This window comes from Heptranchias perlo, chromosome 17 (genome assembly GCF_035084215.1).
Source record: "Heptranchias perlo isolate sHepPer1 chromosome 17, sHepPer1.hap1, whole genome shotgun sequence".
NCBI lineage: Eukaryota > Metazoa > Chordata > Chondrichthyes > Hexanchiformes > Hexanchidae > Heptranchias > Heptranchias perlo.
In genome coordinates this window covers 12,315,504-12,341,577 of record NC_090341.1, presented here as the reverse complement: position 1 = coordinate 12,341,577, position 26,074 = coordinate 12,315,504, and the positions used below count along the sequence as shown (strand labels likewise).

General features: G+C 40.2%; 1 protein-coding gene and 1 long non-coding RNA gene across 3 annotated transcripts in view; one reads left to right on the top strand and one right to left on the bottom strand.

Moving 5' to 3' along the window:
- Positions 1-26,074, bottom strand: part of spdl1 (spindle apparatus coiled-coil protein 1) — a 45,988-nt gene that overhangs the window by 16,146 nt on the left and 3,768 nt on the right. For both annotated transcript variants that reach the window (XM_067998499.1, XM_067998500.1), the window contains exons 2-8: positions 15,298-15,480; positions 14,513-14,689; positions 11,205-11,399; positions 8,002-8,151; positions 6,470-6,568; positions 1,583-1,693; positions 297-437 (exon numbers count right to left, since the gene is read on the bottom strand). In XM_067998499.1, coding sequence (XP_067854600.1) covers positions 297-437; positions 1,583-1,693; positions 6,470-6,568; positions 8,002-8,151; positions 11,205-11,399; positions 14,513-14,689; positions 15,298-15,471 — 1,047 coding nt within the window. In that variant the 5' untranslated portion in view covers positions 15,472-15,480. The remainder of the gene's footprint in view (positions 1-296; positions 438-1,582; positions 1,694-6,469; positions 6,569-8,001; positions 8,152-11,204; positions 11,400-14,512; positions 14,690-15,297; positions 15,481-26,074) is intronic.
- LOC137334057 (uncharacterized) lies at positions 317-25,774 on the top strand. Its single transcript, XR_010966052.1, has 3 exons — positions 317-400; positions 21,201-21,317; positions 25,713-25,774. It is a non-coding gene; the product is annotated as an uncharacterized lncRNA (long non-coding RNA).

The window sequence follows — 26,074 nt, the reverse complement described above, 5'->3', positions numbered from 1 at the left end:
CCTTGACCACAAGTTTTTTTTAAAACGCAAGTTTTATTTTAATGTTAAAGAATGGGATTTAGAAACACAGATTTAATTACAATTGGCCTCCTAATCACGCCACCCTCATATTATTGCTAAGGCTGGATGGTGAATGAATTTTGACACTTCACCTTAGCATCCCAGTGCCACCTTCCTCATCCATTTGAAAGCTACGATTATTGATTGTTTTTAACAGGGGAAGCAGGTGATAGTGAACGGCCAGGGCTGAGCCCCAAATTGTCAACAACTATACAGCACAAATTAGTTTTATTTACCTCCATTTTCTCTAGGCGTCGCAGCTTTACCACCAGAGCTTGGATCTCATTGTTCTTCTGTGCAAGCATCGATTGCAAACGTTCCAGTTGTCCAGGGTCTGACTGTAAGCCCTTTATTTGTAACATAGTGGCTATCTGCACCTAAAAAAAAACAAAATTATAACCCCGAAGGCATTATGCCTATAAATGTCCTTCAGATGTTATTGCAAATGTTACTGCTGTCTTAAGACTTTTATTCAAAGCAAGTCCAAGTTTGTAAGCAAAGCACATTCTTTTGGAGATCTGTGAAGCTTCAAGTTATTTGCTTTCATAATTTTCTGCAGACAACACTCAGAGATGACAAAAGCAGCGATGGACTAGTGCAATGCACTGGAGTCCCATAGAAAAGGACTTATTTAAGTAATCGCAGTATATTTGTTTTGGGCCACTTGCACATATCCTGGCAGTCCAATCAAGAGCAAAAAAGAGAAAGAGGGTTCAAAGTAGAAAACACAGCATTGTACTGCTCACTACTAAGCAGAACATTTGAGCAAACAAGTATTTGTTGGGCAGGCTTTCAAATCAGTACCATACATGCCAAACTACAAAACTCATAAAAGCTGACATCACCTACCTCTCTGGATTGGAGGATTCTGGTTTAAAATAGAAAACAATAAGAATCTTCCAATCTAGTGAGGCAGGTGATGCCTGTTTGGCCCTGATCGAACATTTATACCACCCACCAAATGGAAAGGGAAGGGGGAGAAGAGACTGGGTAGGCAAAGACCGCCGCGGATGAATTATCAGAGCCTCTCAGGAAGGACCAAGCGAATCAGGCCCTGGGATACAGTTAAGGCAGGACAGTGAATGCATCAGGCCCAGGGACACAAACAGTACAACTAAAGATTGTTTGATGAAATGGGTACAAAGTGTCTAAACTTTGATCAGTAACTTGAATTAGTCACGATGGAAAGCATTTTCCAAAGTTTTACTCTTCATCTGGCTAAGAATCTTGTACAAATGAATTTGCCATCTTTGAGATCATAAAATTAATATTGGCCAACATGGACCAGAATGGCATGCTTACACATTGGCTTATACCCATGATTCAGGAAGCCCGTTACCAAACTCAGCTGGTTAGACACAGGAGGCGGATATATCACAATCATCTTAAGTGAACCAACCCAGGAAGCAGTTGGGGGTACCACAATATGTTGTCTGACTGCACTCAGTGAAGAAATATGTTACAAAGAAACTAGCTAACAATTATGGGAAAGTTCCAGAAACCCCTTAAATGGAGATAGTACCTTCATTCTATGAAGCTGTTGGCGAGAGAACGCATGCTGTTTCTGCAGCGACTGGTACTGGACTCTTAAACCGATAAGCTGTCGCTCCATCATTGCCCTACGATCTTCCACCTAGACAGAGAGGAAATCATCAATTGTAAATCTTTTTGCAACATCCTGTACTTCAGTTGCACAGGCACTGCATAAAACTTCCACACAGACCCAAGATGCAATACCTGGAGTTTTCTCCAGGAAATAAAGCGTCAGCTGGGGTGATCAACTGGAACTGGCAGCAGAAGTACATCTGAAAAATTCCCCATTTTGGACAATTAAGTTAGCTGAACCTTAAACGTTCCCAACTCTTCCAAATAAAGCACCACAGCTTTGCAAAAATAAAACAATAATTCCTTTAGGCGTTCTGAGCCAACTTGCATTAGATGTGCTTGGAAGCACCTTTTGGAAAGAGCAATTGAGGGGTCGGTAAGTACAGATAAGGAACACTAGTCAACCCATCTAGCTCATCCTCGAACGAACAACAGGAACTTGCATTTATATAGCGCATTGCATGCCCTCAGGACATCCCAAACTGCTTTACAGCCAATGAAGTACATTTGAAGTGTAGTCACTGTTGTAATGTAGGAAATGCAGCAGCCTATTTGCGCACAGCAAGATCCCACAAACAGTAGCATGATAATGACCAGATAATCTGTTTTAGTGATGTTGGTTGAGGGATAAATATTGACCAGGACCCAAGGGAAAACTCCCCTGCTCTTCGAAGTAGTGCCATGGGATTTTTTACATCCACCCGAGGAGTTTAATATCTCAGCCAAAAGATAGCACCTCCAACAGTGCAGCACCCCCTCCATCCTGCACTGGATTGTCAGCTTAGGTTTTGTGCTCAAGTCTCTGGAGTGGGACTTGAACCCACAACCTTTTGATTCAAAGGCAAGAGCGCTACCATTGAGCCACAGCTGACAATCATCCATCACAACAACGCAGATGGACATTCTAGATATTGAAGAACTGCTTCCTGACACGAGTCCCAAACTTGGCTTCTAACCAGTTTGTGCAAATGTTCCCTTATCATACAATTGCGGTTTGACATGAAATAATAGTCAGGATTAATCGGTTCCACTTAGTAACATATCTATATAAAAAGGTTCCCTCTTATTTACCTCCTTTCAAAGTACAAGTTTTCTAACATTTGCTCATAATTCAGTTCTCTGACATTAGGGATCAACCTCGTAGCCCTTCTTCCAGGGCTTTTAGTTTCGTTAACTATTGCTCTGCAGTGACTGGACAGTGAGGAGTCTATTATGGTTCAACCCATCCCCTAACTGGTTTAATACCCATTTATCAAGTGTTTATGTTCCCAATATATCTCTAATATGCAATTTAATGAGCTTCCAATTCTAGTCTGGATATCAAGGACAGCCACCAAGCAGAGCATAAGAAATAGGAGCAGGAGTAGGCCATATGGCCGTTCGAGCCTGCGCTGCCATTCAATCAGATCATGACTGATCTTCAATCTCAACTCCACTTTCCTGCCCGATTCCCCTAGAGTCCAAAAATCTATATCTCAGCCTTGAATATACTCAATGACTTGGCATCCACAGCCCTCTGGGGTAGAGAATTTCAAAAGATTCATAACCCTCTAAGTGAGAAAATTCCTCATCTCAGTCTTAAATAGCTGACCCCTTATCCTGAGACTATGAACCCTAGTTCTAGACTCTCCAGCCAGGGGAAACAACCTCTCAGCATCCACCCTGTCAAGCCCACTCAGAATCTTCTTTGTTTCAATGAGATCACCTCATTCTTCTAAATTCTAGAAAGTATAGGCCCATTCTACTCAACCTCTCCTCATCAGGACAACCCTATCATCCCAGGAATTAATCCAGCAAACCTTCATTGCACTGCTTCTAAGGCAAGTATATCCTTCCTTAGATAAGGAGACGAAAACTGTACACAGTACTCCAGGTGAGGTCTCAAAGCCCTGTACAATTATAGTAATACCTCCTTACTTTTGTACTCCAACCGCCTTGCAATAAAGGCCAACATTCCATTTGCCTGCTGTACCTGCATGTTAACTTTATATTTCTTGTACGAGGACACCCAAGTATCTCTGAACACCAACATTTAATAGTTTCTCTCCATTTAAAAAATATTTTGTTTTTCTATTCTTCCTACCAATGTGAATAACCTCATTTCCCCACATTATACTCCACCTGTCACCTTCTTGCCCACTCACTTAACCTGTCTATATCCTTTTGCAGACTCGATGGGGGCGATTTTAAACCCCAAGAACAGGTGGGTTGGGGGCAGGCGAGAGTTGAAAATAGTGGTTAATTTTGGGGACACAACTGCAAGATTTTCAGACTTTGCATTCCCAGTGGGAAGCCTGTACTTTTACGCATTGACATGAAACCCGGAAATAAAGCCGAGTTGTGGTCGCGACCCAAAAAACAAAAAACAACTATTTTCAACTCCCCTCCCTCCCCCCCCCCCCCAACCATTCTTGGGGTTTAAAATCACCCCCTTTATGTCCCCCTCAAAGCTTACTTTCCCACCTAGCATTGTACAGTCAGTAAACTTGGATACATTACACTCAGACGCCTCATCTAATTCATTAATATAGATTTTAAATATCTGAGGCCCAAGCACCGATCGTTGCGGTACCCCACTAGTTACAGCCCGCCAACCTGAAAGTGACCCGTTTATCCCTGTTTGTTAACCTATCCTCTATCCATGCTAATATGTTACCCCCAACCCCACAAGCCCTCATCTTGCGTAACAACCTTTTATGTGGCACCTTATCGAATGCCTTTTGAAAATCCAAATATACTACATCCACTGGTTCCCCCTTATCTACCCTGCTAGTTACATGCTCAAACAAAACCTCCAATAAATGTCAAATACGATTTCCTTTTCATAAAACAATGTTGACTCTGCCTAATCATATGATGTTCTAAGTGCCCTGTTACCACTTCCTTAATAATGGATTCCTGCATTTTCCCCAACAACTGATGTCAGGCTAACTGGCCTGTCGTTCCCTGTTTTCTCTCTCCCTCCTTTCTTGAATAGCAGAGTTACATTTGCTACCTTCCAATCCGCAGGGACCGTTCTAGAATCTAGGGAATTTGGGAAGAACATAACTAATGCATCCACTATCTGTGCAGCCATCTCTTTCAGAAACCTTGGATGTAGGCCATCAGGTCCAGGGGATTTATCGACTTTTAGTCCCATTAGTTTCTCAAGTAGTTTTTCCTCTACTGATATTAAATTACTTTAAGTTCCTCACTCTCATTTGACCCTTGGTTCCCCACTTTTTCTGGTATGCTTTTTGTGTCTTCTGCTGTGAAGGCAGATAGCAAAATATTTCTTTAACACATCTGCCATTTCCTGTTTCCCCATTATAATTTCTCCTGTCTCAGCCTCGAAGGGACCAACGTTTACTTTTGCTACTCTCTTCCTTTTATACATACTTATAGAAACGGATTGTAAGAGTTTCTACATTTCTTGCTAGTTTACTTTCATAGTCTATTTTCTCACTTATCAATTTTTTGGTAGTCCTTTGCTGGTTTCTAAAACACTCCCAATCCTCAGGTTTACTACTCTTCTTGGCAACATTATAGGCCTCTTCTTTTAATCTAATACTATCTTTAACTTCTTTAGTTAACCATGGGTGGATCACTTTTCCTGTGGAGTTTTTATTTCTTATTGGAATGTATATTTGTTGAGAACATTGCAATATTTCTTTAAATGTTTGCTATTGCTTTTCAACCATCATACCCTTTAATTTAATTTCCCAATCTACTTTAGCTAACTCGCCCCTCATACCAATGAAATAGGCTTTATTTAGGTTTAAGACTCTAGTTTCCGACTTAAGTATGTCACTCTCAAACTCAATGTGAAATTCTATCATATTATGAACACTCTTCCCCAGAGAATCCTTTACGTGAGATTACTAATTAACCCTGTCTCATTACACAATACAAGACCCAAAATAACCTGTTCCCTGGTTGGTTCCATAACTTATTGCTCTAGGAAACTGTCTCGAATGCATTCCATGAACTCGTCCTCCAAACTGAAGTGGCAAAAGCCTGGGATTAGAACATAAGAAATAGGAGCAGGAGTACGCCAATCGGCCCCTCGAGCCTGCTCCGCCATTCAATAAGATCATGGCTGATCTGATCCTAACCTCAAATCTAAATTCATGTCCAATTTCCTGCCTACTCCCCGTAACCCCTAATTCCCTTTACTTCTAGGAAACTGTCTATTTCTGTTTTAAATTTATTCAATGATGCAGCTTCCACAGCTTCCTGGGGCAGCAAATTCCACAGACCTACTACCCTGAGTGAAGAAGTTTCTCCTCATCTCAGTTTTGAAAGAGCAGCCCCTTATTCTAAGATTATGCCCCCTAGTTCTAGTTTCACCCATCCTTGGGAACATCCTTACCGCATCCACCCGATCAAGCCCCTTCACAATCTTATATGTTTCAATAAGATCGCCTCTCATTCTTCTGAGCTCCAATGAGTAGAGTCCCAATCTACTCAACCTCTCCTCATATGTCCGCCCCCTCATCCCCGGGATTAACCGAGTGAACCTTCTTTATACTGCCTCGAGAGCAAGTATGTCTTTTCTTAAGTATGGACACCAAAACTGTATGCAGTATTCCAGGTGCGGTCTCACTAATACTGATTAGGTGGTCTACCTTGCCTCTAGGCAAGGGAATGGTATATGGAGAATGAATGCATACATAAATTCACAAAAACCAATACAACATTTTTACCCTAAAGAAATATTTATGATTTCTATGTTTATACCATTGGGTTCTCACGTGGAGGAGACTTATACCAGCAGTTGTTAAAAAGCTACTCGCTATTAGGTATCTGGAAATATCTGAAGTACCTCAGAAAACAGTGAGTTCCCTTTACTGTTGGGGTCACGAGCCTCTTGTTGTGCCTGGTCCAACTGGATCTGGAGATCCTGGTTAACCACTCGTGCTTTCTGCATTTAAGCAAACAAGAAATTCAGATCAGCATGCAAACCAACTGCAAAAATACTGATGTAATTGCCCAGAAACTATTCATAATCTTTGTACATTCACCTCTTCATATACTCTTGTTAGCCACATAGTAATTTGATTGGCTTATTACCAAAGAGCTAGGGGTATAGGGCATGGTCATGTCATCCCTCTTAATGCCTGATGCAATAATCATAAGTTACAACAATCATAAAACAGGGATGTTTTTAAAAAACAAAATCTTTTAAACAAAGAATGTTAAAATGTCCAAGATGATAGATGCCATTACCGTTCTGGGTCATTACTCACAAAGTAGTGACTAATAATCCATTGCCCATTGAAACAAACTCTAAAATGTTATTAGTCACTTGAGTAAGCATATGAACAAGTTGCTAGATTAATATACAAATTTTCAAAAATCACTATTGCATGCTATAGAAGAGAATAAAAGCAATCACCCAGTCACAAATAATTCAAAATAATTTATGCTTCTGTGGTTTAAAACATCCAAAACCCCCTCCTACACATTATGAAGAAACTCAAAAGGGAACTTGTGGGCAAGGAAGCCTTCAAAGCATCTCACACTGAAGACTTTTTAAACCCATAGGAAAAAAATTATATATCTTTTAGGGTCTTTTATATTCTTCAAATGACATGTATCCCCATCACATAGAAGTTAGCTTGATTGGCACTAAAGAAACCAAAACGATTTAGAATCCATAGAGAAATCAAAGAAAGATGGTGCTAAGCAAGGTCTCCTACCAGGAAATGCTCAATAGCGGCACTTGGGTTTGCCCTACACTGAAATTTTAGGGGTTGGTTAAAAGACAGTTGGGCAGGATTATGTTTAGCAGAAAGACATATCGAAGATCATTTTTCATCCCATATTCACTACACACCACAGGAGTATTCCAAAGTTGGGCAGAATTCGGGGGGGGGGGGGGGGGCAGTGGAGCAAAAAGAGCAGCTGCCAGGACAAATCTGCCAAAGACATTATTGTGAGCAGCAATCAAATTGAGCCAGTTCTTAGTAAATCAACTAGGATTATTCACAAAACCACTCCGCAATTTGGAACCTAGTTGAGATATTCCCCAGAATTCCATACTTCCCCAGTGAGCATCTCTTTTGTACTATATACTTATGCAACTTTCCTAAAAAAGTGACTTACATAATAATTAGCTTAGTGGAGCTGTTCTAGACACGCTCGGTGCCTTCAACATGAAATTGAATCAGTGGTACTACGAAACAGACCGAAGGTCAGGCTGGTTTACATCTGCAGCAATTAGACATCTGCAATTTAGCTGGGCTACATGTGTCAGAATTTGGATTGCAACCAGTTTTGGACCCAATCCAACCTCAGTGTAATTTCAGTCTGGAATTAATAATTGGTTTGGGAAACATAAATAAACATGGCCACCTCTAATGCATTGCAGTATGAAACGGTCTCTTTTTCTTGTTCCTCCTTCTCCTCTTGCAGTCGATCAACCTGGCGCTGAAGGTTACTATTAACTAGTTCCAACTGCTCCTGATGGTACATCATTTCATTAAAGTCTTCCTGTAGTTTCCCCTGAATGAGAGATAATGCATTGAAAGTTTGAAATCAGGACTCTGCAACAAATTCTTAGATTCTTTTTAATCAGGAAGTTATAACCAATAAGTATTTTCCAGTACACCACAGTGACAGAGTGGTACAATGCAGGATTATAGAATCATAGAAGTTTACAACATGGAAACAGGCCCTTCGGCCCAACATGTCCATGTCGCCCAGTTTATACCACTAAGCTAGTCCCAATTGCCTGCACTTGGCCCATATCCCTCTATACCCTTCTTACCCATGTAACTGTCCAAATGCTTTTTAAAAGACAAAATTGTACCCGCCTCTACTACTGCCTCTGGCAGCTCGTTCCAGACACTCACCACCCTTTGAGTGAAAAAATTGCCCCTCTGGACCCTTTTGTATCTCTCCCCTCTCACCTTAAATCTATGCCCCCTCGTTATAGACTCCCCTACCTTTGGGAAAAGATTTTGACTATCTACCTTATCTATGCCCCTCATTATTTTATAGACTTCTATAAGATCACCCCTTAACCTCCTACTCTCCAGGGAAAAAAGTCCCAGTCTATCCAACCTCTCCCTATAAGTCAAACCATCAAGTCCCAGTAGCATCCAAGTAAATCTTTTCTGCACTCTTTCTAGTTTAATAATATCCTTTCTATAATAGGGTGACCAGAACTGTACACAGTATTCCAAGTGTGGCCTTACTAATGTCTTGTACAACTTCAACAAGACATCCCAACTCCTGTATTCAATGTTCTGACCAATGAAACCAAGCATGCCGAATGCCTTCTTCACCACCCTATCCATCTGTGACTCCACTTTCAAGGAGCTATGAACCTGTACTCCTAGATCTCTTTGTTCTATAACTCTCCCCAACGCCCTACCATTAAGGGAGTAGGTCCTGGCCCGATTCGATCTACCAAAATGCATCACCTCACATTTATCTAAATTAAACTCCATCTGCCATTCATCGGCCCACTGGCCCAATTTATCAAGATCCCGTTGCAATCCTAGATAACCTTCTTCACTGTCCACAATGCCACCAATCTTGGTGTCATCTGCAAACTTACTAACCATGCCTCCTAAATTCTCATCCAAATCATTAATATAAATAACAAATAACAGCGGACCCAGCACCGATCCCTGAGGCACACCGCTGGTCACAGGCCTCCAGTCTGAAAAACAACCCTCTACAACCACCCTCTGTCTTCTGTCGTCAAGCCAATTTTGTATCCAATTGGCTACCTCACCTTGGATCCAGTGAGATTTAACCTTATGTGACAACCTACCATGCGGTACCTTGTCAAAGGCTTTGCTAAAGTCCATGTCGACCACGTCTACTGCACAGCCCTCATCTATCTTCTTGGTTACCCCTTCAAAAAACTCAATCAAATTCGTGAGACATGATTTTCCTCTCACAAAACCATGCTGACTGTTCCTAATCAGTCCCTGCCTCTCCAAATGCCTGTAGATCCTGTCTCTCAGAATACCCTCTAACAACTTACCCACTACAGGTGTCAGGCTCACCGGTCTGTAGTTCCCAGGCTTTCCCTGCCGCCCTTCTTAAACAAAGGCACAACATTTGCTACCCTCCAATCTTCAGGCACCTCACCTGTAGCTGTCGATGATTCAAATATCTCTGCTAGGGGACCCGCAATTTCCTCCCTAACCTCCCATAACGTCCTGGGATACATTTCATCAGGTCCCGGAGATTTATCTAGCTTGATGCGCGTTAAGACTTCCAGCACTCCCTCTCTAATATGTACACTCCTCAAGACATCACTATTTATTTCCCCAAGTTCTCTAACATCCATGCCTTTCTCAACCGTAAATACCGATGTGAAATATGGATTGCACCCAGAAAAACTTGCATTGCTAGTTATGGTCTCAGCCATGCCACCATTTGTAGATGTTTAGCACATATCATGCATTTCTCTTAGGGAGGGTTGGAGAGCAGCCAATTACACATTGTGGCTTGGAAGGTCAGCTGCTTACCCACTTGGTGTGCAGTGACACATGCTAGGGAGAGCACAGAATGTGAAAGGAATAGCTCAAAATTCATTAGTACTTTTCGCCCCCTCTCAGTAACACCTAACCTAGTAATCCCCAAAATTGAATATCAAACTGTAAACTCAAATTCAGACTTAAAGATGGAGATGTGGAAAATAAAGTCACAAATAAAATAAACTTTGTTTTGAGATTAGAGGGGAAAAGTTCTTCAATACAACATGGTACTCATTTAATGTGGTATTGATGAAAACTATTTACATGGACAATGATAGTCATTTATTCATAGCTCCATCACATCATCACTGAAATTCTCATTTAAAAAAAAACATTTAAAATATTTTAATGCTAAACAAATATCTGTTTTGTGGCCCATTTTTCCCCCTCCTCCCAAAAGGTGTTGACTCCTTTCTGGGACTAGTTCAATCTGTGATGGTAGGCATCCAGTACCTCACTAAAATGGCCATTATTCCTGTGCAAGGTCTGAGTGCTCGCAGACCATTTCTCAGTTGAATCCGATCTCATCCTCATTCAGCATCCATACATGCACACTTCCTACAGAATCACCAAATGCCAATCTGGCACATAAGTTGATAACCATAAATCTATAGATCAGTTTAGAAGGGATGTAAAATTTGATTAGTAAAATTTTGATTTACTAATGCAGATTTGAGCAATTTTCCACATTTCTAGTTCAAACACAATTTGGGTGTTTTACACCCAAAATAAAAAACCAATGGAAAAAAATAATTGTGAATAGAAAGTTATTTTGCAGCTGGAGTCATAAGTTCATGATTAGTCCAATATGTGTAAATTTTAGGTCATTATGCACCTTTTAGCACAGGTAGAATTGGATGCTATTTCTGTCAGTATGTTGCTGAGATGTGGCAAGAACGAGATCAGGAATGGTCCTCTGTTGAATTGGTTGTGTTTTCATGGTGAAGGGATGTGGGTAACCATGGCAGTTATAAGAACTGCTTTGTGTATCGGTGAACCAGACAAGTTAAAAAAAGTGAAGATGTACTTGGGATTTTAAAAAAAAGTCCAATTCCATACCTTTGCAGCTTCGAGTTCCATGTTCTCCACTTGAAGGCTCATCACTTCAGATGACATTGTTTCCTGTGCACGCTCAGATAGGTTCCGCAATTCTTCACACTTAGCACCAAGTAATTCACTCTGATGATCCAGTTTGTGTCTCAGCTGTTTCTCACAAAGCTGTGCTTCATCTAGCTCAGACTTCTGCTTTTCCAACTAGTAGTGAGGCCAGAGATTAAAAGAGGTACATTCAACAGTGGCCCAATGCACCATTTTCCCCAAACAAAGTTTACTCCTGTAATTTAATTAGGAAATTTAAGCAAATAAACTGTTTAAATCACCTTTTTCTTTCATGGGCAATAGAAACTGTGCAAATTTGCTTAAGTATCACAATCTCACAAATTCTTTACACTTTAACAATACCCTTGGGTGTGCAGGTATCTCAAGTTGTTGCATCAAAGTCTCAGATTTGTCTTCTCCACAAGGTGTTGCTGCTGATAGCACTGCAGCTCCTCAACAACTGCTTTGCCATGCATTGGTAGTTACCAAGAAAAAAAGCCTCAAAAAAAGTACACAAATGCCACTTCCAAGGACCAACTTTCATCAGCCACTGTCACCCTCCATTAGGCCTGCCATTCCAGTATTGCACCTAGAAGATTACCAAAAGATCTCATCCCCCTAAAAAGGAACAGAACTGCCTTAATTGAGATTGCACTTGATCAATTCCATCGTCTCCTATTGGAACCCTCTCCTTTCCAACCATTCCCTTAACAAGACCAACAGATCAGCTTCTTCCTATATCCACCATACAGCAACATTAGTTTGGTTTTGGGGTGGGTGGAGGTTGAAATTCGATTTGAGCGGGAATGCAAAGTGGGCAGCACGCACTTCTGCCCGATATTCTGTTCCATTAAAGTCAATGGGACTGAATATCAGACAGGAAATAACAGGCAGCCGGTGCTGTATCACCTGTTTTGTGTCACTGCCCAAGATATCTAGATTCAAATTCTGTATTAAATAGCAGAGCAAAAATCACATATACAAGCTATCTCAGCCAAGGAAAGCTTCTTCCAAGATATTCCCATCCCTTGAATACTGCAAGCAAAATATAGGCCCAATGCCATCTTAGCTGCCCACTAGAACCAATGTCTGGGCTTCAATAATTTGATGGCCCAAATCTTTTAGGATGGGAAACTGTTATGCTTTTAATAGACATTATAACAGTTCAATAATGTAAACTGATTAACTTACAACTGTACCAAAAATAATTGTGTAGCACTTCTACATTCTCAACCTCAACAGCATTGCTGTGAATAATGGTTGAGAGAAAAATATACACCACCAGAAATGCCTATGAAGAGCTTTACAAAAAGAGAGAAAACAGAATTTCACACCCATGTTTTAAACAAAAACCCCATGAAAGATTTTACATTTTTAAAATGGGTGAATGGCATTGAGATCTCAAGTTTTCCAAAATTGAACTTAATTCTAATAATATCATTTACATTTCCAAATGCTCCTTCTTTCAGCAATAACTTGAAACATCCCTTTTCAACAATATGTAGCTGAGTACTCATGAAGTAGACCAAGTTCGGTGTAACCATTAGGTAAGAAAGCGTTTCAGGGTCATTTAAATAAGAAATAAGGTTTTGATCAATGCTCTTGTTTTCCTAACCAATTTAAAGCCTTAAAAGATGTCCAAAGTTCATAACAAATGAATTTGGAAGAACAAGGACTAGGTTGCCTTGGCCAGAGTAGATTAAAAATATCTCCATCACAATTGTTTTAAAGAAACTATAGCACTTTTTTTTTAAAAACACGTGAAGAGCAGTGCCTGAAAAGATACGTACTCATCACATTAGTACTTCATTGAAAAACTGTAAATCGAACAGAATCTTGAGAAATAAAAATGTTCCTTTCACCAATGCACTCAAAAATGCAATACAAAAGACTCCACAAATATTTCAAGGCATTTTGCAATCCCCCACTTTCAATAAAAGCTAACTCAGGCAGTTTAGCGTAATTGTCAGACAACAGATGATGTCTTAATTACAGCTGTGCAAAGACAATGTAGATTACAATGTTTACCAGCCATGCATTATTTATCCAGAATTCTTTTAGGGAGGGGTAAAAAGAGAACAGGCGTGAGAGATGGTCAGAATATATTCTGTAAAAGTGATGGTTAACTAATGTAATTAAAGACTGGGAACTGTTACAGATGGTTCATACATGGGAGTGAGTTGCAAGACATTAATCTAACAGAGAATGGTCAGAGTTTAGATTACAAACTGCAATATTGGAATTTGATCCATTTAGAGTTTCTGTTGCAAAATTGAGATTAGACTACAACTTTGAAAAATTACTCCCTGGTATCATACACTAAAGACTTCTGGTGTGGTTTCATTCACATTGTGTGTTGGGAGTGCTGGTATCAAGAGGCAGAACAAGTTCTAGGTCAAATGTGACCAACCGCAAAGCTAAACTGCCAAAAAAAGAAATGGCTTGCAACAAAGTTATACATTTTACATACAGTGTGCTCACTAATTAAAACTGGCACAAATATGGTTTACAAGAAATTTTGAAGCATAGAGCAATACTTCTTGCCAACTATTTTCTTGAAATCTATCTCATTCCCTGAGCACTTTTTTGTTCCATAAACCCCAAGCAGTGCATCCCTGTTAAATAACATCTGCGTTTGTTTCCACCATGTAATATGCAATTGCCATCCTCTGTTCTTTTGCCATGCTTTGGGTGTAATTTATTATTTAAACGGCCAATGTGCACAGGCTCCCTGATATGGTGACGCACTTGGGATAATAATTAGTTGATTTACACGGCAGCTAGTTCAAAATATTTTGTTATCCAAGTCAGAATGGAAGGACGGTTGCCTACTTCATTGTAACTTAGCATGTCCTTTGAGTTATTTTGCATTTCTCACATCAGAATTGAACGTGTGGATAGTTGCAAAGAGTCCCATTTGAACAAAGACCCATATGTTGCTCGGAGGTGCTGGTTGGCCATCTCTGTTCTACGCCTCCGATACACAAAGCATTTTTGGGTTATGCCAGTATCACTCGGTTCCACAAGCACAGGTCTTGTGCAGCCTGCTGCAAGGCAAACATAAAACTGCATAGGACTCACCAAGACTGGCAGCCTGGAAGGCCTAATGAAAATAGTAACCAGCAGATGGCTCTATTCATTTCCTTTTGACTGCTTAATAGCAACAGGAAATTGTGCTAGACATCTAAAGTTAGTTTTAATTTTCAAATGATACACAACACACTGCAGAGTTAAATTTATTTACATCATTAGTTAGATTTATGTCATACCTTGCTCTTCAACTCATTCATTTCACGAGCATGAATTCTCCCCAGTTGTTCCAGTTGTTGACTCAGCTGTGTTTTTTGTTGCTGTTTGATGCTCTCAACATCTGAACTCAGACTCTCTAACATATGGTTCTTCAGTTCCACCTCTCGCTGCAGTGAATATTTCTCTTGCTCCAAGAGCTGTTCAAAGATCACAGAAGAAAATTAAAATGAGAACGTTTACATGATTTATTATTCCATACAAACAAACTTACCATGCGACTCATTGTATATGTAATTAAGCGGTAGAGTTTTTAAATTAAAGTCTTGCACGAGATGCTTAAAACTAGATGGTTAAAATAAGTTTTGCTGTGGGGAGTGGTGGGAGGAAGGGGAAGGTTGGAAAAAGTTTGTTGAAATAAATTGATCAATGCAGGGTTCCACACCAGGAGGTAATTACAATTTTGATTAGTTTTTCCTCTTTTTTTAAAAAAAAACTTGATTTATCAAGCAGTACAGCATTTGAGCTGCATCATGATACACAATACAAGATGGGAGTGCATTGAAAGGCAATGCCAATATGTTACAAAAATCACACCAAGCCGCTCTTGTGCGTCTCCCAGTGACTTGATTCAAGCAGCACTGACCCGAGAACAGGTTATGGATGTGCAAACGGGAGAAGATGCTTTCTTGGGTGGGGTGGGGGGAAAAGAAAGCCTGAAAGTACATAATGGCAAATGACCATTCCCAGAGTCACATCCCCATTCAGTTAGCGGCTCATTGCACCAAGTAATCACTGCACATCCTACCTCTCTGGCAGCAGCAAATTCATTTGCCGTTTCTGTCAATTTGTTGTCCAGCTCAGTTTCATTTTTCAGCAGCTCAAGCCCGTATTGAGCTGCTTTCATCCGCTCACTTTCCGACTCCTGGAGCTGCTGCCGAAGCTGCTGGATCGTCTCTTCCAACTCTGAAACAGTCGTCATTTTGGGATGCTGCAAGGTAACAAGGTGAGGTAGCCTTTCGTTTCTGGTACTGAAGCTTTACAAAGTTGCTATGGACACAGGGCTAGAATCAAACTGGAGGGATGTACACAGAACTGAATGCCAAAGTATATACTAGAGCTGCTTGGTGGCTAAATGAGTACATTTAATGCATGGCATAATACTGAGTCATACAAAGAAGGAAGGTCCCAGCTTTAATCCCAGATTGTGTAGCGTTAACTAATTTCAGCCATGATGACCATGAAGGTTCTGCAATCACTTCTGCAGCCCTGAGCTTGGGAGAAGGGGAAAGAGATGGAAAAGGGGTAGGGAGGGAAGAAAAGAGCCAACATACTCACTTGACTGTTATTGAGACAGCCCTGGATAAACATGTGCAAGTTGGACAGGTTAGAATCAGGATTAGCTGTGATGGTGCCACAGTAAAGCAGCCTACCACTATTCCCCATTTAAGCTCATGAGAGTGACATTTGAGGTATCAGACACCTGCCACTGCCTGTAGAACTGTGACCCAGCCTGTCACTACCAATAGAAAAAAGATTAAAATGTATAAATAAAAGAATGAGAGAACAGTTAAAAAGGAAAAAATTCAACAGACTCACCATATTAAAAAGAATTAAGTAAGTCATTTCCTTTAGGTATGTGTTTTTTCAAAAATTAGTTTTAAGTGCACTTTTTTGGGCATGACCAGATATTCCTCTCATGCTCAACACCACAAAGCAGGCCTGGAAGCAACCGTTGCTCTATATGAACCACAGAGTGACTTAAGCACAATGTCTGATGATGTAACGTTAACCAGCTGTCAAACAGAAATCCTCACTACTGTAATTAGCTCAGTCTCGTATTTTTCCTTCTATTGCCTGAAAACTAGTATCAGGTTATGTGACTTAAACTCATTTTGTAGTTTATAGTCTATCAATAATAAAAAATAGACAGGGCAGAAAATCAATGCATCAAATTACACATTTAACTCGCGCCACCTTGGATATAATAGTAAAAGACATAACATCGTTAACTTTCATCATAATACTAAACTTGAACTAGCATCCACAACATAAAACTTGTACGCAAGGCTTTGACTAACCACCATGAGGTCTCCAATTTCTAACATAGTGGTTGTGCAAAAAACTGTTCTTTGGATACAGAATAGCAAAAAAGATGCAAAACTACAATTTTCAGAATTTAAACCAATTCTTTAGCCTTGTTACAAGACTATTCAAGGTAGCTTTGCTTAAGCAGAGACCTGACTTCAGGCTTAGGCATGGAGTTTCTGTAGACATTAACATAAGTAAAGCAACAGTAATGAAGAAAATAATAGCACTAAAAAGAGTGACAAATCCCCAGGACCAGATGATTTCCATCCCAGGGTTTTAAAAGGAAGTAGGTGAGCACATTGCAGATGCCCTAACTATAATCTTTCAAAGTTCTCTAGATTCAGGAACTGTCCCTCTGGATTGGAAAATTGCACATGTCACTCCACTTTTTAAAGAAAGGAGAGGGAGGGAATTATAGACCAGTTAACCTAACATCTGTTGTGGGGAAAATGCTGGAGTCTATAATTAAGGATAGGGTGACTGAACACCGAGAATTTTCAGTTAATCAGGGAGAGACAGCATGGATTTGTGAAAGGTAGGTCGTGCCTGACAAACCTGATTGAATTTTGTGAAGAGGTGACTAAAGTAGTGGACAGGGGAATGTCAATGGATGTTATTTATATGGACTTCCAGAAGGCATTTGATAAAGTCCCACATAAGAGACTGTTAGCTAAGATAGAAGCCCATGGAATAGAGGGAAAGTACGGACTTGGTTAGCAAGCTGGCTAAGCGAAAGGCGACAGAGAGTAGGGATAATGAGTAGGTACTCACATTGACAGGATGTGACTAGTGGTGTCCCACAGGGATCGGTCTTGGGGCCTCAATTATTCACAATATTTATTAACGACTTAGATGAAGGCATAGAAAGTCTCATATCAAAGTTTGCCGATGACACAAAGATTGGTGGCATTGTAAGCAGTGTAGAAGAAAACATTAAATTACAAAGCGATATGATAGATTAGGTGAATGGGCAAAACTGTGGCAAATGGAATTCAATGTAGACAAATGTGAGGTCATCCACCTTGGATCAAAAAAGGATAGAACAGGGTACTTTCTAAATGGTAAAAAGTTAAAAACAGTGGATGTCCAAAGGGACTTCAGGGTTCAGGTACATAGATCATTGAAGTGTCATGAACAGGTGCAGAAAATAAATCAAGAAGGCTAATGGAATGCTGGCCTTTATATCTAGAGGACTGGAGTACAAGGGGGCAGAAGTTATGCTGCAGCTATACAAAACCCTGGTTAGACCGCACCTGGAGTACTGTGAGCAGTTCTGGGCACCGCACCTTCGGAAGGACATATTGGCCTTGGAGGGAGTGCAGCGTAGGTTTACTCGAATGATACCTGGACTTCAAGGGTTAAGTTACAAGGAGAGATTACACAAATTGGGGTTGTATTCTCTAGAGTTTCGAAGGTTAAGGGGTGATCTGATCGAAGTTTATAAGATATTAAGGGGAACAGATAGGGTGGATAGAGAGAAACTATTTCCGCTGGTTGGGGATTTTAGGAGTAGGGGGCACAGTCTAAAAATTAGAGCCAGACCTTTCAGGAGTGAAATTAGAAAACATTTCTACACACAAAGGGTGGTAGAAGTTTGGAACTCTCTTCCGCAAACGGCAATTGATACTAGCTCAATTGCTAAATTTAAATCTGAGATAGATAGCTTTTTAGCTTTAAGGGATATGGGCCAAAGGCAGGTATATGGAGTTAGATCACAGATCAGCCATGATCTTATCAAATGGCGGAGCAGGCACAAGGGCTGAACGGCCTACTCCTGTTCCTAACTGATTGAAGTTGCTGCTAAGCAGATCCTAGGCCTTATGGTGAAGTTCAATGCAACAGAGCAGAAAATGTCACACTCACTGCTACACCTACTCAGAATGCTCCAAAAATCAATGTGTGCAGCAAATATTGCTCAAATCTGACACAAGAAATTAGATCAAGGATGAAGTCCAAGAGATTTGTGTTCCATACCCAAGAACAGCATGGTATTGCTCCATTAAAAACAAGGTATTCAAGCATGACAACACACTGGAGTGACAGTACAACTCACTGGTCACACACCAAACAACGTTCTAACTAAAAAGTCTCATTCTTGAATAACTAACTTTAACATACACCACACAACAGCATTTGAAGTTTATGGTTGCAACCCACAAAACACCACACATACACAGTAGCTATCTGGGTTGGACTATGCAAGGCCAAATCTTGAATTTAAGAAACTTTTACACAAGTTACATTTGCAGAAAGCTAATTAAGTGACCAAGGAAAAAGATCTGGGCACCAATTAAACTGCAGTAGTGTTTCACCATTTTAACATTTATAAAGACCCAAGATATCTGTAGTTTGTTTTGATCAAAAAGTTACTTTTAAAAAAAAGTCTCAACATGCATTCACAATTTCATTTCAGTTTCAAATACTAAAAATCAATTTGGTCAATCACTTCAAATTTTTAGGTAATGACAGTGTCCAAAATGTTCTGAATTATTCATTACAAATTTACAGTCCTCCCTTACATATGCTCCAGTACAGCTGTGCTAGTCACCCCATAGCAATCTTAGCATCTTACACATGACGTAATGCCTAATATCCAACCACAGAAGACCATAGCCCTGTAGTGTAACAATAGTAGCCCCTTATAATCTGAGCCAGATATTTGTGTTTATTGCTAATGGTTCCATGTGTGCTGTTCCGTTCTTCAAAGGTGGACTGTGAAAACACCTAGTAAGACAAGGCCAGGTACAAATCTTTAAGCTGCTTTATTTCACAGCAGGTAAATGTACAGGGCCACGACTGTGACCAGACTGCATTTGTAATGACTGGCTCCTTAAATTAAAAGTTTAAAAATGTTTAAACTATATTTTGAGATACAGGTTTATTTACACGTGACATTTTTGACAAGGTACACAAACAACTTTGGGACTTGCTGTGCACAAATTGGTTGCCACGTTTCCTACAACAGCAATTATACTTGAAAAGTACTTAATTGGCTGTAAAGTGCTTTGGGACGTCCTGAAAGGCACAATATAAATGCAAGTTCTTTCTTTCTTATTTCATGAACTGAGTGCCATTTGTTTCTTCCATAATTGCAGTGTAAGAACATAAGAAATAAGAGCAGGAGTAGGCCATACAGGCCCCTTGGGCCTGCTCCGCCATTCAATAACATCATGACTGATCTTTGGCCTTAACTCCACTTTCCTGCCCGATCCCCATATCCCTTGATTCCCCTAGAGTCCAAAAATCTATTGATCTCAGTCTTGAATATACTGAACGACTGAGCATCCTCTGGAGGTAGAAAATTCTAAAGTTTCACCACCCTCAGTGAAGAAATTCCTCCTCATCTCAGTCCTAAATGGCTGACCCCTTATACTGAGACTACGTCCCCTAGTTCTAGACTCTCCAGTCAGGGGAAATATCCTCTCAGCATCTACCCTGTCAAGCCCCCTCATAATATATGTTTCAATGAGATCACCTCTCATTCTTCTAAACTCCAGAGAGTATAGGCCTGTTCTACTCAATCTCTCCTCATAGGACAACCCTCATCCCTGGAATCAATCTAGTGAACCTTTGTTGCACTGCCTCTTAAAGGCAAGTATATTTTTCCTTCGGTAAGGAGACCAAAACTCCACACAGTACTCCAGGTGTGGTCTCATCAAAGCCCTGTACAGTTGCAGCAAGACTTCCTTACTCTTGTACTCCAACCCCCTGTATTCCTCTATGCTAATAATGCAAAATTGTGCACCAAGAAAGAAATAACTCGCATTTATATCGCACCTTTTACGACTATAGGCGTCCCAAAGCACTTCACAGCCAAGGAGGTACTTTCGAAGTATAGTCACTGTTGTAATGTCGGCAAACATGGCAACGAATGAGACCTTTTTTAATATGCACAAACAGTGAAATAAATGATCAGATAATCTGATTTTTAAGTCGTGTTGGTTAAGGGGGTGATTGTTGGCCAGGACACCGGCAGAACTCCCCAGCTCTTCTTTAAAAAGAGTGCCACTGCATCTTTTACATCCATCTAAGGGGACAGACAAGGCCTCAGTTCAACATCTCATTTGAAAGGTGGCACCTCTGGCTGTGCAGTGCTCCCTCAGTACTTAATTGAAATGTCAGCCTAGATTATGTGCTCAAGTCTCTAGAGTGAAAATTGAAACCAGGACCTTGACTCACAGGCAAGAGTGCTACCACTGAGCCAAGTCTTATCCCAAGACTCAATAGGTTGAACATATTATGACCCAAAACATATTATATACATAGTTGGGGGTAGAGGCACAGTCTGAATCACCTAACCAGTCAGCCAGGACATTGTGATAACTGGAGCCACTAATGCAAATGGCAACAAATGATTTCCATGGTGACAACAAAATGAATTCTCCCAACTTACTTAATCTCAAAAGACACTGGAGAACAGCTCTCACTTATATCCCGTGCTTGACACTAACCTTTATGCACATCCATGAAATTTAGCCAAAACAGTTGGCAAAATCTCAAGGATGTTTCACAGTTAGTTTCATATGACATCTACACGTGATCACAACGTGGGCCGCATCGGCTGGCTCCAAGACTAGTCACACTGCTTTGTAGTCTGGTAAACATCTATTTATCTGGCAGATACCTCACCCAAGATGAAGATCTCATCTAAAAGAAAAAGGCAAAGATTTGGTGACGGTGTTGGTGGTGGGCACATGGCAGGGAAGAGGAAGAAAATAAGCAATCGGGAGAAGCAAGGTATGGAAAGTAATCCACTTAGTGAAGTCAGGAATACTTAACACTCACCTTTTCAAATGATGGGATGTACACCATCAGGGATCTCAAGTGGAACTTTTAGTATTCAACACTAAAGCTGATCCACACTACACCAAAAAAATGACCCAAGGTCAAGGTATTAGTATTACCTCTTGATTAAAAATAATCTTTCATACACAGACATGATTTAAAATAACTAAATAGTATTTTCACTTCCTATATAAAGAAAAAGAAAACAATCTAACCACAAGAAAATGATGCACTGTACTTGTAATTAGAGAGTCTGGACCAGTGATTGTGAAAACCAGACCAGTAATTTTTTTTGACCAGACAGGCAGAAAAGCATTTTCAACTTCCTGCACGAGCTACTAATATCCAGTAACCATACAGTAAAAACACTAAGCTCTTGTACTGTCCACTCAATGATAGGCAACTGACACAAAATATAGAACTGTACTGACATAGAATCATAGAATGATACAGCACAGGAAGCCAGTCAGCCCATCGTGCCTGCTCTTTGAAAGAACAATCCAATTAGTCCCATTCACCTGCTCTTTCCCCATAGCCTGTAAATTTTTTCCCCTTCAAGTATTTATCCAGTTCCCTTTTGAAAGTTACTATTGAAACTGCTTCCACCTCCCTTTCAGGCAGTGCATTCCAGATCATTACAACTCGCTGTATAAAAAAAATGTTTCCTCATGTCGCCTCTGGCTCTTTTGCCGATCACCGTAAATCTGTGTCCTCTGGTTACCGACCCTTCTGCCACTGGCAACGGTTTCTCTTTATTTACCCTATAAAAGCCAGTCACGATTTTGAACACCTGTCAAATCTCCTCCTAACCTTCTCTGTTCCAAGGAGAACAACCCCATCTCTCCACATAACTGAAGTCCCTCATCCCTGGTACCATTTTAGTAAATCTCTTCTGCACCCTCTCTAAGGCCTTGACATCCTTCCTAAAGTGTGGTGCCCAGAATTGAACACAATACTCCTGCTGAGGCCTAACCAGTATTTTATAAAGGATTAGCATAACTTCCTTGCTTTTATACTCTTATGCCTCTTTAAAAAAAATCCCATATGCCTCTACAACTTTCACAACTTGTCCTGCTGCCATCAAAGATTTGTGTACACACACCCCCAGGTCTCTGTTCCTGCACCCCCTTTAAAATTGTACCATTTAGTTTATATTGCCTCTCCTCATTCTTCCTACCAAAATGTATCACTTCACACTCCACTGCATTAATTTTCATCTGCCATGTGTGTCAATTTCACCTGTCTGTCCATGTCCTCCTGAAGTCCGTTACTATCCTCCAATGAGTTTTGTGTTAACTGCAAACTTTGAAATTATGCCCTGTATACCCAAGTCCAGGTCATTAATTTATCAAAAACAGTGGTCCTAATACCAACCCCTGGGGAACACCGCAGTATACTTTCCTCCAGTCTGAAAAACAACCTGTCACCACTGCTCGCTGCTTTCTGTCCCCGAGACAATTTTGCATCCACGCTGCTACTGTCCCTTTAATCCCATGGGCTTCAATTTTGCTTACAAGTCTATTTTGCAGTAATTTGTCAAATGCCTTTTGAAAGTCCACATACACAACATCAACAGTACGACCTCCATCAACTCTCTCCGTTACTTCATACTCCTTCCTTCCTGTGTAAAAATCTGGATCCAAGCATCCACAGTTTAAGACACACAAAATGTGACAATTCACGGCCAAATTTTACTTTGATGCAGCTTAATGGAGTCACTTTAGAAAGTATTTATCTAAAAGATTGCATTATTCAATGTGAATGATTAGCTGGGTTGTAGTGCTAACATGAGCAGCAACATCAATTATGCTCAGCATTATTTCAAATAATGCTAGTTTAAACTTTTTTGGAAAAACTTTATTTTTCTCCAAGTTGTGTAGATTCTGATCCAAGGGTAAAAAGGTCTCAACAAGCCAGTCAGTATTTAACTATGAAAAATACCAGTGTTGCCTGCCTGGTCAAAAAAAACTGCATTTCGAAGATGAAAGAAAATGAGAAATAGCTGTGGAGGCTGAGTCATTGAATACATTCAAGGCGGTGTTAGACAAATTTTTAATCAGCAAGGGAGTCAAAGGATATGGGGAAAAGGCAGGAAAGTGGAGTTGAGGTAAAAATCAGATCAGCCATGATCTCATTAAATGGCGGAGCAGGCTCGAGGGGCCGAATGGCCTACTCCTATCTCTTATTAAGTCTTCAAATAATAAGACCATAAACTTCCACAGATGCACAAGGCTGGCAGTGCAGTACAGGACTACAGTCGAAACAACAAACGCTGTTCAATACATGCTTGAGTGATCTTTTGATCAGCTTTGGTACTGCTTGCTCCAAAGTGCTTATTTGTTAAAGAAGTCTTTTTGATGCTGTCGGTGCCCGACTCAGTTGAATTATCGAGGATAGACGTGCAGAGACTGCAACTGAGCCTAATAAATGACTCACAGATTGCATCTCTGCCACACTCACACTATCCAAGCTAAAGCTATCATCTATTACTTATATAGTCATAACAATGCCAGCAATATAATTGATGCTCATGGCCCTTGTAAAACATTTTGGTTTACCCAGATTAGTGCAGTGCTAATTCTATACAATTAGAATGGTAATATTGAACTGCAGGCTTCCGGTATTCTTCCTGCATTATTCAAAGTGGGTACAATTGCTCTCACTGCTACTATTCCTAAAGACCAATATATGACTGCAGGTACATGCATTACCCATTCTCCACCTCCTTCACTCAACAACCTATACTTTCAGTACACAGAATCCACCACAAATGCCAAGTAAACATCTCCTAGGCCATGGGAGAACAACTCACCCAACAGATCAGTGAGTGCATTCAAATGTCAGTACCACACTGTGCTCCTAAACACAGAGCTTCTTGTGTGTGCAGTTTAAAATGTCTCCCAGCACTTTTGTGTCTGTGTTTATATAAAGCACAGGACCTAGGTTACATTGTTGGCACAGCAACCACTTACACATAAACTGCAAGGCAGATTATTTTCTGTCTTTCTAAAGACATTTCTGCACCATTGACTTCTACCTTCAGAAAATGAACTTTTGCCCACAGATTTACACCACTTACAGCTATGAGAAATTTTTGCTGTGAAGTCATTTATTTTGTTCTTCTGGGCTTCTTCTAAACACTAAGTTATTTGCTTTAAAAGGAATTATGATTCATGATCATACTTAAAAGCAAGATACAAATAAGAGTTAGTGCACATTTCACCATAAATCAGATGCAAATTTGCATCTTGGGGGGGGGGGGGGGGATGCAGGCAGGCAGGCACAATTTACTTTGTTAAATTGGCAGTTGAGCAACTTCCCACCATTAGTTTCTGTAATTTAACTTTGAGCCCTGCAATCCATGGAACTTTTTCCCCTGGGAAAACTCCATTGCTAATAACCTCCTGTAAACTTCCAAGGATTGAACCTGTCCATCAATGACTTAGGACAGCCCTAGAGATTCCTATGCTACTTGATTATTCATTTTTTTAAAAAAAAGGTGATTGCATTTTCATGTGAGTGTAACTGTATTTTTGGAAGAAGGAGTGGCAGCCCCATTTTGATCTACTGCTGCAAAGTTCAGTCATTACTTAACAAATGCCCAAAAGAATTAAAATAATTCAGCTATAAACAAGGGATTATGTGATTAGCCATTATTTCCTTAAAAAAATTAGTACCATATTAAAAGATTAAATATTCCAATGCATACAGCCCTCTACAAGCATTATCCTGGCTTAATCACCACCACGATGATTATCTTGCGTGAATAGAAAAGAAATTTTGATAATGGACAGTAATGTATGTGCAGGAGCTTTATAGTGACATCTTAACAGTTTATTTTAAAGGATTTTGCCCCACTAGTCTCTTCACATTTGTGCCACACAACCCTCACCGGCCAAAATAAATAACCAACTCGTTTCTTACACTGTGTTCTCACGAATGGTCTCCATCCCAAATATCAAGACATATGTCCTCCCCAGACTGGAGGCAGGTTGTCATGTGAGTCGGAGGCACTTCATCACAGCACTTCGTCAGCTGGGGAATGAACTTTTTCTCTTTGTGGTTGGCAGATCTACTGTGTTTAATTTGCATTTTCTGTTTTATTTATTGCACAGGAGCTTTTTTTCTTCATCTTATGTTTTTATGCACATGGACTCCTGCTATGTCTTGTCACTCCCCCCTCCATTTGCATATTCTTTTGATAGGTCTGCATGATCTTTTATATCACGCAACTTTTTCTACTGAGTGGTTTGCAAATCATTTAGCATATGAATTCCCTCACGAACTGGTGTAAATCGCTGGTCTCCCACTCCATCTACCCCCATAACCTGTTGTTTCTCCTTACAGATGCTGACTGACCAGTGTATATCCAGCATTTTCTGTTTCATCTCATAAATAAAGAAAAGGAGCATTTGGAAACACCGGTGGGTTAAAAACCAATGAATGTTAATTCAACTCACTCACACAATTACACTCAAACTCCATAAACCAATGATGTCACCTGCATGAAACAAAATATTGAAAATTAACATAAGGGGATAAAACAAAATATCACAGCTCTTTGTAACTTTCATAATTGATGCAATTCCCTTTTTATTATAGCAGAACTGGGTAAGATCTGTACAGGTTGGAGGCGAAAAACCAATTGCTAGCTTATATAGATAGTATTGCACATCCAGCCCACCAGCAGCCAGAAAGGGCAACAAGAG